Consider the following 12,406-nt stretch of genomic DNA (forward strand, 5'->3'; position numbering starts at 1 on the left):
CTGTCATGACTCTTGACTTTCCAGAATGAGAAGAATGGCGAGCAAGTGTCTGCCGCCCATCACTGCAATGCTTTGAAGCACAGGCCTCGAACTCTGGCCTTACGGCTTTCAATAGTGCCGCAGAGGGAAAATAGAAGGTCATCACAGCATCATGCTTCCGAGAGTCCTCTCCTATGTCCTAAAGGATAGTAGTAATCTGTCGTGCGATAGGCAGTGTTTTGGAGACTCGACGGAGTTAAGACTCACCGCCTTGACCGTAAATCCGACGCAGAAGCTGCCAAATCCTCTCCGATTTCCATCTCCGCGTCGCCGAGCGCGCTTCCCCCAGCTTGGATAATTACTGACAGCTTTCAAGTTATTGCGCTAGCCAGCTACTGGGGGAAAGACTCATCATTTACTAGAATCTTTCTGATCCCAGGTCTCAGATTCTGACACGACGTCGCTGCTTACAGAGACACTAACTTGGGATCGCATCCCACTCCGTTTCGCATCTTTCTCCGGCCTCCGCCGCAATTGCGACCTTAACGACCGATCGATAATCCACAAAGAAGACTTCCCCGTCGGTCGCCTTTCCAATTTCCGCCTGTGGAAGCTATCGACTCACATTCCAAAACTAATAGTATGAAGTTGTATGCGACCGGAACCATACTCTTCGTCTAGATTGCCAGTCTGCAGAATCGCCGGTTTGCGGGATTTTGAAGGCCAACATATCCCTAGGATTTTGTGCCCGAGCACGCACACGCTGGCTACCCACAGAAGGGGTGTGATTGGACCTTAGAAGGTCGCTGGAAGAGTTGGAGTGATGGCCGGAGCTACGCAAGCGTCTGGTGATCAAAATCAGGTGGATGGTCGCGTTACCAATCAAGGGTCGACAAACCCATACGAAACAAATCCCGAGCTCCTCCCCAGCGACGACCTATTCCTCGCCCGGAGTGTGCATTATGGCCGCTACGCGCCTCGCGAATCTGATTTTAAACCTCGATACAATCAGTGGTGCGAACCGGATCCAGAGGTCAATTCATATTGGGAAGGCATTGTGAAAGAGCTCTGTACGGCAGAGAATTCTCTGAATGCCTCGGGGAACCGGGAGGTCTTCGCTGCTGGCAGCGTTGTCATTCGCGTTGATCGTGAACCTTCAACTGGCGCTGCTGCCGAAAAGTACTCGTGTGCCAACGCCAATGAATTGAGTGCCGCAAGGAAGGCTGAGGATACACTCAAGGAGATGTCCATCGCCGTGCCGGTCATATACTTTTGCGGGACAATAGATGGGAAGAATGTCACTGTGGAATCTAGAATCCCTGGCGTTACTCTCGAGGTAGCCTGGAGGTACCTCACAGCTGAGCAGATCGATATGTTCAAGCAGCAGTGCCGTCGTATATCGCAGCGCCTTGGCGGGATAGATGCACCCCCGGACCGCCCTTCGTACGTTTGCAGTGGACTCAACTCACAAGCGTCACCGGATGCCCTGGAGCCAGAGAAGAATATACTGTTTCGTGAAAGGAAGGAGGACGAACATATCTGTTTGGTCCACAACAACCTGGTACCGTCGAACGTTGTTATCAACGATGATAAGGTGATCGGAATAACTGGTTGGCGACAGAGCGGGTACTTTGGCTTTGAAAGGGCGGATGAGATACATCGACGCTTTAGGATACTGGTGGCATCTGCCATACATGGAGACAAAGCTACTGATCTGCGAGCGTGGTCTGACCTCTATGAAGGACTTGATGCCGCAGGAGTAGTTAGATCCACGAGCAAGCAAGACACACCTGTCCCTCTTGTCAAGACCGAACCCCTCAACACGAATCTGGATAAAGTTCCGCTTAACGAAGAGTCGGAATCCAAGCCACCGGTTTCTTCACTTGACGGCCCGACTGCGGACCACCTCACTCCAAAGAACATTGCGAGTCTCAAGAATAGGGGATCCTCAAGAGCGTCGTCTTCTGACCGCTCCTCGCCAGCCACATCTACGAAACCTGGCCCGGCCCGGAAGTCTGCTACTGCTGCCACCAAGAAAGGGACTGGGCGAAAGTCAACGACCAAAAAGAGGAAAGCAAACGAATTGGACAGCGATATTGTTGATGGTGGTCGTTCCAACACTCCGTCTTCGACTCGTGCTGGCAAGCCCGCAACCAAAAAGCGGAATTCCACCTCGCACACCAACTCACCCGCCCCAGATAGTAAAAGGAAAGGCAGCAAGAACGTTGAGCAAGATGATATAGAAGAAGAAGAGGAAGATGACTCTGATGATAATGATGAAATATTTTGCATCTGCCGCAAACCTGACAACCATACGTGGATGATTGGCTGTGATGGTGGGTGTGAGGATTGGTTTCACGGGAAATGCGTCAACATCGACCCGAGAGATGCAGACCTCATTGACAAGTACATCTGTAAGACATTCCTTCGGCATTACACACATAACGTATGCCCGTGCACTAACACTCTGCAGGCCCGAATTGCAAGGAGCAAGGCAAAGGATGGACTACATGGAAACCTATGTGCCGGCTAAAGGAATGCCGCAAGCCCGCCCGAGTCAACCAGAAAATCCCCAGCAAATACTGTTCAGACGAGCATGGCCGGGAGTTCATGCTTCAGCGAACCAAGCTTCTCTTGGGTACGGGACTGAAAGCAAAGACAACCGCAGCAGGCCGAGCAGCCACCAATGGCATTAATTCGAGCGAAAGCAATAGTCGTGATGGGACCGCTACGCCAGACAGGCGAGATCCGGACGATCTAGGAAGCCGAGGTGGAGTCCTTACAACAGGCGATCTCAAAGCCGTCGTAATGGGCGTCAGCTCCGCCAAAGAATTCCGCAAACTAGGCGAACGCATCATATCGCTTCCCGCCGAAGAGGAAAGCAAAAATACCGCCACTACCACCACCGATCCGGAAGCCGAGACCAAGGAGGGAAAGAAGATTGGTCTGGACTTCGACGTAGACTGGCTCACATACACTCCCGACGAAGCATCCAAACTACAAAAGATCCGCAAGCAACGGGACGACCTTCTCCATCGCAAAGAGATGCTCCGCGCCCGAAACACATTCATGACACTGGTGCGCCAACGATCCAAGAGTATTCTGGAGCATCTAAAACAAACCGACCCAAAGGGTGGTTGGAAAGACATCTGCGGTTTCGACAGCAGACTCGCATGGTCGGACGAAGAATTCGACGAATGGCGGTTATCCGAAATTGGCGCGAAAGCACTCGAGGATGGCTCGCCCGAAGCCCTGGCATCAAGCTATCCCGAAGCTGCTACGGACGCCGACGGCGACACCGCCATGGATGACGACAACGAAGACGACTTCGAGAAACTCTCACGTGGTGTTTGTACTAAGAAGCGTTGTGAGAGGCATAAACAATGGCTCAAGGTCCAACAGCAAGATGCTGTATTCGAGGAAAACACCCTCGCTTTGGATCTTAGCAAATGCGAGAAGGAAGCGAAGAATGTCGTTGAGAGGGCCGTTCTTAGGATGTGGGCCGAATCAGACAATGCGCAAATTGGTGGCCAGTGATGTAATATTACCATGGCAGGTGTTAAACCAACGTGCTTGTCTTTCTTCCCAGCATTCCTCTCTCATACATTACATACAGACGCTTCCTATTTCTCATTCTTTGTCGCATTTGACAATTGACTTGATTCGGTTGATACCCCCATTCATAATCATCATCATTATCATTTATTTATCTGGAGAAAAAAGCATGATTCACAACTGGAGTTAGTCAGCGCGGAAAGGCAATTTTGGTCTGCTAAGGGGGAAAGTTGGAACTGGTGCATAGTACTTGCATGATAGACGGGGTCAAGGGTTTATGTTTGTTTGAGATTTCAAGTGGAATGAATTATTCAAATGGAGTAAGCAGGAAATACTACTATCTACATAAGTCGCAATAATCATACATCAGGGCATGCACGCCCTGCAGCGCATAGCAACTATCAAACCTCACACATCGAATTATAAACCCAGCCATTCATGTTCAATCAAACCTCACCCTCCCAAACACACCACCTCCCAACATTCCCACCCACCCTATCCTTAATAACCTCCACAACCGGAACCCTCCCAATACTCGACACCAACAGATGCGAATCAATCCCCTGGTCCAGCGTCCTCATCAACAAACTCGGAAACATCTCCCCACTATGCGCACGGAACGCAGACTGGATCCCCTCGCCATCATCCATTTCAAGCATTCCCCCCGTAGCGTTAGCATCTACCTCCTCCCCCACACCCCGACTCTGAGTCGACATCATCTTCCCCAGTCCACTAGTATTCACCAACATCACCGAGAGATTCGACCCATGCGTTCGAGTCAACTGCGTTAGTGTACGTAATACAGACGTGAGCATTGCTGATCCCCGAAGGGGGTTCGAAGCACGTATTACGCCCTTGGCTAGGGTGTCCAGGCCTGTGATTATTATGATATGTTGTTGATGTGGTGTTGTTTCTGTTGATGCTGAAGATATGGTGGATGCGATTTCGTGTATTGCTTGTGCGGCTGCGTTGAAGTCGTAGACGGGGAAGAGTTGGACGGAGTCCAGGAGGGTTATTGCTTGGGTTCGTGATAGTGGGAGTTGTTGTTGTTGTTGTTGTTTGTTGAGGAGGCAGGTGAGGAGGCGTTGGGGGGTGAAGGCGCTGAAGTTGGCCGGGTGGATTATGTACGTTTTTGGTTGGTGGGTGTCGTGTTGGTGTTGGTGTAGTAGGTGGGTTGTGAGGAGGTGACGCGGGAGCTGGGGGGTTGTTAGTTGTTTATGTATGTTCTTATATGGGGAGTTGGGATTTGTGGTAAGGAGGTGTAGTGTAAATGATTTATTGGGGGTGGTGGATATGGCATGACTTGACAGATGTATGCATGAAGGCATAATAGCAGGTTGTCTATGGAGAAGGTAGACATACTCTTCCGATGTACTCGTCCTCATCACTCGTCTCCTTGTGTCCGTCTCTGAGCCTGGAGAAGCCAATGACTATGCCACTTCTGAAAACGCTGTCTGGACTATTTTGAAGTCCCTTTTGCACGTCATCTGAAAGGTTCCAGCTTTGTTCCGCGGAGTGTTGTTGATCTTGTTGACGCTTGGTCTTTGCTGATGAGCCAGATGGCAACAAGGTATGAGCTAAAACCGGTCGTGCTGGCTCAGCATCTCCAATATAAGCGTTGATGGACATGATGGTCTTCACCGGACGGAACGGTGGAAAAAACGCGTAGCTCTGCAACGCGTCTGTTTATAGGGATGCCTTCTGTCAAATTAAGCTGAGAATATGTAGTAGTCTAGATGAAGAGCGAGTATGTTTCACTCTGTCTGTTGTTATTATAGATACGGACCGAGTATGATCTGGTTTCAATGTAGCCTCATGGTGAGATGTATACAAGGTGTGGAGTAGATCTGGGTTTCGCGAACGAATGTTGTACCGGATTTTATAAAGCCCAGCTCGCCGCTCTGAAATGCAATGCACCAAGCAAAACCCCCGGAACCCGTCTCATATATCTGATCAGGTGTTGGATACTAAAGCGGAAAAATAAGACCTAGTGATTTTAATAATAGGACGATCATCAAGCATCCCCTTTCATACATTAGTTGATGGAATGTCACGTGACAATGACGTATGTTCTGTATCTCGGTATATATGTAAGTAGCTCTGTGACTATATTGTTCTACATGCTAACATGCAAGCTGTAAAGTGACTCAGACAAACGGAAGTCTCGAACATAAGTATATAGAGATATTATGTACAGGCGCGTCACAAACATACTTATAATTTCTTGAAGCGCATTTCATATCCAAATATTTTCAAGTGTGCGCTCATTACTGTAGAATATCAGAGAGTGTTACCTACCGGCGTCGTAGGAGAACCCAGCCGATCATTTTCGCCATTCGAAGGTACTTTTGTCCAAGTCCCTCTACCATCATGTACCCATCCGCTGCTGTCCAACACATCCCCTAGGATAGTGGATAGTTCTGAACGCAAAGCATCAAACTCGTAATCCGGCGTACGGAATTCCACGAGACTAGCTAAAGCCCCCATCTTCCTGACAGTATGCGCAATAAGTGAATATCCGGTAGCAATCTCCATCCATGGGTCACTGGGGTCCATGGAGCCTCTCTGTTCCATCTCCGTAATCTTATCATTCGGAGACGGGGCAAGTTGGATGCTCAATGATCGCAGGTTGGCCATCAATTCGACGGCATCCAAGACTAATTTGACATGGTTATAGAACGGAAACACTGCCGTATAGTTGAACGACGTGAAGGATTTCAATGAGCGGGAAAGGTTCAGCCTCTCGGAGAACATTTGTGTGGATGCCACAGTTCCCCACTTATTGAACAGGGAAGGAACCTGGAACATGAAATACTCGTAGTGATTGTACGCCCTAAGCGAGGAAGACTCATTGAAGGCAAAGGAAGACCATACCCGAGTCTCAAACAGACTAGCTGGATGCTTTGGCTCCGATAATAGAGGAGGTTTGAAGACCCGCGAGTTCTGTTCTAGTTGGAGAACCTGGAAAGGAATCTCGAATGCCCAGCTATGTCCGTCCATGATCCGTGTGTCAAGCATGGCGGCCAGAAATGGAGGAGGTGCAATCACGATGATCCGTAGCGGATCGAGACTATCGAGTACTGGACGCCACCAATAGGGATCCTCTCGATGATCGGGAGAGTCCATCCCCTTGGCCACAATCGATATTACATATCGACCAAGATCTAAACTCGTTATGAAGGAGACAAAGTCCGCTACATCTTTGATATCGAAGCATGCGTGAGCGAAAAGGTGGGGACGCACCAGCTCCAGGAGTCGGGAGGAGGTGCGTGCAAGATTCTTCAAATCCCTAGTTCTAGATGTAGTAATACGCATACAAGGAGGCTTGTGCACCCTGGACTGAGAAGGAGGGGAAGCCGAGAGTTCGGAGATGATCTGATCCAGAAGCTCATTCGGAAGGCTTTCCAAGGGCGAATGTAGTAAAGACATTGTTCCAGTAATCTGAGATAAAGTTTTCGTCCGAATGCGTCACATTGCGGAGCCTATGAGCTTCAAATCAAGTATAGAAAGCCAATGAATTGGACATAAATGGCATCCCACAGCGATGTACTTTCCGGGAAGGAGTTATGGCGTGGTGAGTTTCGGGAAGAATGCTGGCTGTCAATTGCCGGGGGACCCCACATTCATTTCACGTGATAGTCAAATGGCGAAGATGGCTCCATAAGCAGGAAAACCGTGACAGAATGCTCTGACAGACTAAATTGGCGTTTGCACAGATAGCAAGACGACTGTGCTCTGTGGTCGCACTTTACACGCGCCAATTTTACGTATATCACTGAGTTCAAGCCAGACTCGACTCGACATACTCTGTATAGCTTTGGAAATCACGCCAACTTTATAGGAACGCCTTTGCTGTATGAATGTGGAGCTGCATTAGTCTCTCCCCGCAACTCCTGCACTGGCTTGTTCTGACACTCGACAACATCGCAGCCACCCGGCAACAGTGTACTATTCACAGTGCAATGAAATAATCTTTATGGGAAGATAAGGAATTGTTTTAACACCAAAGTAAAATTTCATTATTCTTGCTTCAGGCATCTGCAGCCAGCCCAGAACAGAAAGAACCCCAGATGAAATGGATTGCTGAGTCAGTACTTAGTTATACATTGGCCCCACCGGAGGCTTCCTTGCCGATCTTCTTTCCGCCTTCCTGGATTTACAATAGTAGTTCTGGCTCAATCCTTCGTCGAAAGCTGTCCCAGATGCCAGAAGGTATTGAAGTTTGTGGGATCACTCGGTGTGCTTTGGTCTTCGGGTGAAGGTAGTCGTATCAAGTAGTACTCAAGGGGCGCGCAAGATCGCAAGAATTTGCTTGAATTATCTTTCTGTCTCTCGTCTGGGCCTGCGAAATCGGTCCCAGAATTTGGGGTCACTGTCCAGAGCGGTGGGGCAAGAACAGACCGGAGAAGAACATGGGCAAGACTCGGAGAACTCGCTTGCTGAGAAATGAGGGGGTCTCTTGCCCCCCATTTCTTCCTTCTTCTTGACTCGAGTCGGCTGTTGTCTTCTTCTCTCCATTCTGTCACCAGACCAGGTATGTTTCTTCCGTGAACCCATGAAAAGTTGGTTGCCACTGGATTCTTCAACTGATTTCTGGACAGAACACTCAAGCACTTTCAATCATCATGGCCCCTCAACTCCACCGTAACCCTCCTTTCCGCGCTGAGCACCTCGGCTCTCTCCTCCGGACGGAGGAGCTCCTCAAGACCAAGACCGCTTTCGAGAATGGCGAGATTTCTGAGGCTCAGCTCGATGCTATCGAGAACAAGGATGTGAAGGAGGTCGCAGAGACCCAGAAGAAGTTGGGTTATGCCGCCATCTCCGACGGAGAGTACCGCCGTCACAGTAAGCTAGGCCCACATACATCGCGCATAATCATAGGGACTCATTGCTGACATGTTGACCGCGACAGTGTTCTGGGGTTCCTTCTTCCCTGGCCTTGAGGGATTCGAGGAGGTCACTGATGTCGATGCCGATGTCTTCCGCCCCTACGCCCCCGATGTTGCCGCCTTCCTCGAGGCTGGTCACAAGCCTGGTGAGACCGTTATCTGCACCGGCAAGATCAAGCACGTCGGCAGCACTTACACCAAGGAGTTCAAGTACCTAGCCAGCGTTGTCCCTCCTGAGGAGGTCAAGAACCTCAAGATCACCCTTGCTGCTCCTAACTGGTACCATTTGCGGTACAAGGAGGGCAAGGCCTACCCCAAGGACGTGTACAGCTCCGACGAGGAGTACTTCGGTGACATCGCCAAGGCGGTTCAGGCTGAGCTGCAGGAGCTGTATGATGTTGGCTGCAGGAACGTCCAGTTCGACGACCCCAACCTTGCTTGTGAGTTCATCCTGTCTGTATATCTATCCATGAGGATAGCACGCTGACTCAAACTGCAGACTTCTGCTCTGAGAAGATGCTTGCTGGCTGGAAGGAGGACCCTCTGAACGTTCGTTCCGCCGATGAGACTTTCGAGCAGTACATCAAGCTGTACAACGACAGCATCTCTAAGCGCCCTGCCGATATGCACATCGGTGTGCACCTTTGCCGTGGTAACTTCGTTGGCAGCCGTCACTTCTCCGAGGGTGGCTACGACCGCATTGCCACCAAGCTCTTCAAGGAGCTCAACGTTGACACCTACTACCTCGAGTATGACACTCCTCGTGCTGGTGGCTTCGAGCCCCTGAAGGAGCTCCCTACCCACAAGAACGTCATCCTGGGTGTCGTTACCAGCAAGTTCGCTGCCCTCGAGGACAAGGAGGAGATGAAGAAGCGTGTCTATGACGCTGCCAAGTTCATCGCCGAGGGCAACAGCATCTCTCTCGAGGAGGCCCTGAACCAGGTCGGTGTCAGCCCCCAGTGTGGCTTTGCCAGTCACCGTGAGGGTAACGCCATTGACCGCGATGGCATGATCGCCAAGCTGAAGCTTGTGCGCGAGATCGCCAACGATATCTGGCCCGGCCAGCTGTAAATATACCCGTCGTGAATGGCCGCGACATAAACTCCTGTCGATTCAACAACGAAAGGGAGTATGAATGAATGTGACGACTTTAGCGTTTAGGATACCAGTTATTTAACATATGGATCGGATGTATAGTTTTAGAAAAATTCACGATTGTTTCTTTCACTTTCTCAAATACCATACACCTGGACGCATGTGCCATTTATGTATTTCGACGAACTGAGTACCTTGGAGTCACTGCAAGCACGACATCCCACCCAAGAAGCTAATGAGGGCAGATCACTTTGTTGTCAACCATTAACTATCTCTCATCTTGCCGTTTACCTTGAAACATTATTAAGTATAGATTACCACCCCTAACCAAGGACTGCCCCCCGCGCATCAATATATAACATCATGGTGCCTTTCACTCCGCCGGTCCCAGAATACTACTTTCCTTGATCGCCGCTCGCTTATGTGTATGAGCGTTCTCGATCTACCACCCCAGACCCGATGATCAGCTTTACTGCTTACCATACCACACATCCATCCGCATCAATATACACGCACCTCATACCGCGGCATCTCATCCGACGCTTCAATCTTCCGCCCCGTCATGGTACCAGAGTGCGTGCGGACGTCCCGGATGATGCCGATTGCTTCGGCGGTCTTGGAATCAGGTCCTGCGAATTGAGTAACCCCTTTGTTAGTCTCTCTTTATCTGTCCTTTCCTCCTCAAAAGAGCGGCTGGTCACGAGAAGAAGAGTGTGGTAGTAACTCACCGCCAATAGGCTTATAGCGAACCGTATCACCTGTTGCGTAGTCGGGCATTCTCAGGTTAATAACTCTTAGAGTATGGAAAGTTTTTGTCGTAGTCTTGTTGTGTGTGTGTGTGTGTATGGTGCAGATAACTAATAAAACTACTACGTGGTGCTGTGTCGTGCATTTAAGTAACAACCCATCAAGTTAACTTTCCCTTCCCGGAGCCACTGGTGTCAGATTGATGCTATCTGACGAACTTGGGAGCCAGCCACAATTATTCACCCATGGATGGGGCGGGTACTCGAGAGTTGTGCATATGCTCGGAGCTTATTTATCAATACATCAACATCCCTACTTCTATGGGATTGATTTATGCAAGATTGGGTTTTGCTTATATATAATACATCCGATGGCCAGGAGGAGTGTGACTGGTGGGACGAGCTTTCCGTTCCATGTGTCTGGAGGAGGATTTTCCGAGGCCTTAGGAGTTATGGTTACGGGGTTGTCATGAGTCAATGACGTTGGTGGAACATATGATCTTTGTTTGTTTGTTTTGGTTTGGGTTCCTTTTCTTATTGTTTCATCGTTTATTCATATAATGTGGATTTTTTGGGGTTTGGTAGTATCTAAAGAATATTATCAACAACCGAGCCGGGGAAAATACAACTGGGATATAAATAAATAGATAAATGCGACGAGAGAAAAAATAAAGAAAACATTAAAGGGAGTATATGTATGCAGGTATGTGCTGATCCAAGTTCCTTCTATTTTGAATGTTTCTACACACGAGAAGGGGGGCGGCGAAGAAAAGCAGACAACAGAGAAAGGAAAATAGGAAAATAGTATTAAGAGACGGTATTCGAAATGACCCGCATCGAAACAGTGGGGATATCATGAAAATAAAGGAGAAGGGAAAAGCGGAACGGCGTGCGCGTGAAAGGAAATATTGCAAACACAGGATCCAAATGCTGCGTCTTCTGTCATCAAATCGAACGTGAAACGAGAGGTGTTCTGATGGTTCAGTTGGTACAAAGGAAACTGTTGTACACGAGAGGCCGTGCAGATGGCCTCCAAGTTTTGCGGCTCAGGTGCTGGCCGGCGGCTGTTTTATTTCTGAGGTTGCGTCTTGACGTTGTTGGAGAGCCATGCCTGAGAAAGTTGAGCGTTAGATGGCTGAGCATTGCCGATGAGGGGGCGTGTAACTTACCAGGCCCTCAAAGATACCAGTTCCCTCCGTTGCGACACTTGGAGCAACGTACCACAGCTTATCCTTCAACTTGGTGAGCTGTAGCGCTTGAGTAACTTCCTCGGGGCTCATGTCTGCAAGAAGATATCCTGGTCAGTCGCGACGTCGTTTCCCACCATAACAATGCGGGAACTTACGGCCTTGAACATCCTGCTTGTTGGCAAAGACCAGCAGAAGAGCATCCTTCATTTCGCGATCGTTGATAATCTTGTGAAGTTCGGAGCGAGCTTCCTCCAAACGAGCAGTGTCGCTGGAGTCCACGACGAAAATCAATCCTTGTGTACCTGAAGAGTTCACTCAATGTCAGCCAACTGCCCAACGATCCGCTGAAAACACGGACAAGTGAAAACTTACCAGAGTAGTAGTGTCTCCAGAGGGGTCTGATCTTGTCCTGTCCACCAACATCCCAAACATTGAACTTGACATTCTTGTAGGTGACGCTTTCAACGTTAAAACCGACGGTAGGGATAGTGGTGACGTCCTGATTGGTGAGCTTCAATTTGTAGAGGATTGCTAACGCACTGTGTTAGTTTCCACATAGCCGTGGTCAATGAGTCCACGCAGAGTCGAGGAGCAAACTTACTGGTCTTTCCAGCAGCATCCAAACCCAGCATCAAAATCCGCATCTCCTTCGTACCGAAAATCTTCCCCATAATCTTGGACACTTGACCACCCATTGTGACTAAAGGAGGCGTCTCCTGAAGACCGCCGACTGTTTGATAGGATAAAGGAGCGACTGAGCCTGCGGAGATTCAACGAGCGCCAGAGAGCGTCTCCGATGCAATGCAATTGCAGTGAGGAATCGGGATTCTAGATGGTGGACCGATTGGTCGAGTAGGGGGCCGTGGGAGAAAGAGGACAACGAAAACTAAACGTAAGGTCAATTTACCCCGTGCTAGCGGTCCGCGTCAACAGGGCGACGTCTCCATAATGG

The 12,406-nt window shown here is 49.5% G+C and overlaps 5 protein-coding genes across 5 annotated transcripts; 2 read left to right on the forward strand and 3 right to left on the reverse strand.

The window, feature by feature from the left end:
- Positions 1 to 802: 802 nt before the first annotated feature.
- BO83DRAFT_440684 (putative PHD transcription factor) lies at positions 803 to 3,806 on the forward strand (the record flags this gene model as incomplete). The annotated part of the gene is made up of 2 exons (XM_025536278.1): positions 803 to 2,393; positions 2,453 to 3,806. 2 exons carry the CDS (start codon positions 803 to 805, stop codon positions 3,514 to 3,516), a joined length of 2,655 nt encoding a protein of 884 aa, XP_025384025.1. The 3' UTR covers positions 3,517 to 3,806.
- An 85-nt stretch (positions 3,807 to 3,891) lies between these two features.
- On the reverse strand, positions 3,892 to 7,090 carry BO83DRAFT_369014 (F-box domain protein). Its single transcript, XM_025529843.1, has 4 exons — positions 5,833 to 7,090; positions 5,366 to 5,435; positions 4,897 to 5,216; positions 3,892 to 4,730 (listed from the first exon to the last, which is right to left on the reverse strand). The coding sequence occupies exons 1-4, from the start codon at positions 6,961 to 6,963 to the stop codon at positions 3,981 to 3,983; spliced, it is 2,271 nt and encodes a 756-aa protein (XP_025384026.1). The 5' UTR covers positions 6,964 to 7,090; the 3' UTR covers positions 3,892 to 3,980.
- A 573-nt stretch (positions 7,091 to 7,663) lies between these two features.
- On the forward strand, positions 7,664 to 9,685 carry BO83DRAFT_411253 (cobalamin-independent methionine synthase II family protein). The gene is made up of 4 exons (XM_025534292.1): positions 7,664 to 8,068; positions 8,136 to 8,379; positions 8,447 to 8,863; positions 8,923 to 9,685. The coding sequence occupies exons 2-4, from the start codon at positions 8,160 to 8,162 to the stop codon at positions 9,492 to 9,494; spliced, it is 1,209 nt and encodes a 402-aa protein (XP_025384027.1). The 5' UTR covers positions 7,664 to 8,068; positions 8,136 to 8,159; the 3' UTR covers positions 9,495 to 9,685.
- A 153-nt stretch (positions 9,686 to 9,838) lies between these two features.
- Positions 9,839 to 10,415, reverse strand: BO83DRAFT_381855 (DUF2945 domain-containing protein). The gene is made up of 3 exons (XM_025532091.1): positions 10,247 to 10,415; positions 10,035 to 10,147; positions 9,839 to 9,960 (listed from the first exon to the last, which is right to left on the reverse strand). The coding sequence occupies exons 1-3, from the start codon at positions 10,293 to 10,295 to the stop codon at positions 9,892 to 9,894; spliced, it is 231 nt and encodes a 76-aa protein (XP_025384028.1). The 5' UTR covers positions 10,296 to 10,415; the 3' UTR covers positions 9,839 to 9,891.
- An 863-nt stretch (positions 10,416 to 11,278) lies between these two features.
- Positions 11,279 to 12,253, reverse strand: BO83DRAFT_138425 (ADP-ribosylation factor family protein). The gene is made up of 5 exons (XM_025526152.1): positions 12,056 to 12,253; positions 11,827 to 11,985; positions 11,610 to 11,756; positions 11,434 to 11,546; positions 11,279 to 11,375 (listed from the first exon to the last, which is right to left on the reverse strand). The coding sequence occupies exons 1-5, from the start codon at positions 12,147 to 12,149 to the stop codon at positions 11,334 to 11,336; spliced, it is 555 nt and encodes a 184-aa protein (XP_025384029.1). The 5' UTR covers positions 12,150 to 12,253; the 3' UTR covers positions 11,279 to 11,333.
- Between the last annotated feature and the right edge of the window lie 153 nt (positions 12,254 to 12,406).

This window comes from Aspergillus eucalypticola (assembly GCF_003184535.1).
Source record: "Aspergillus eucalypticola CBS 122712 chromosome Unknown BO83scaffold_30, whole genome shotgun sequence".
Classification (NCBI taxonomy): domain Eukaryota; kingdom Fungi; phylum Ascomycota; class Eurotiomycetes; order Eurotiales; family Aspergillaceae; genus Aspergillus; species Aspergillus eucalypticola.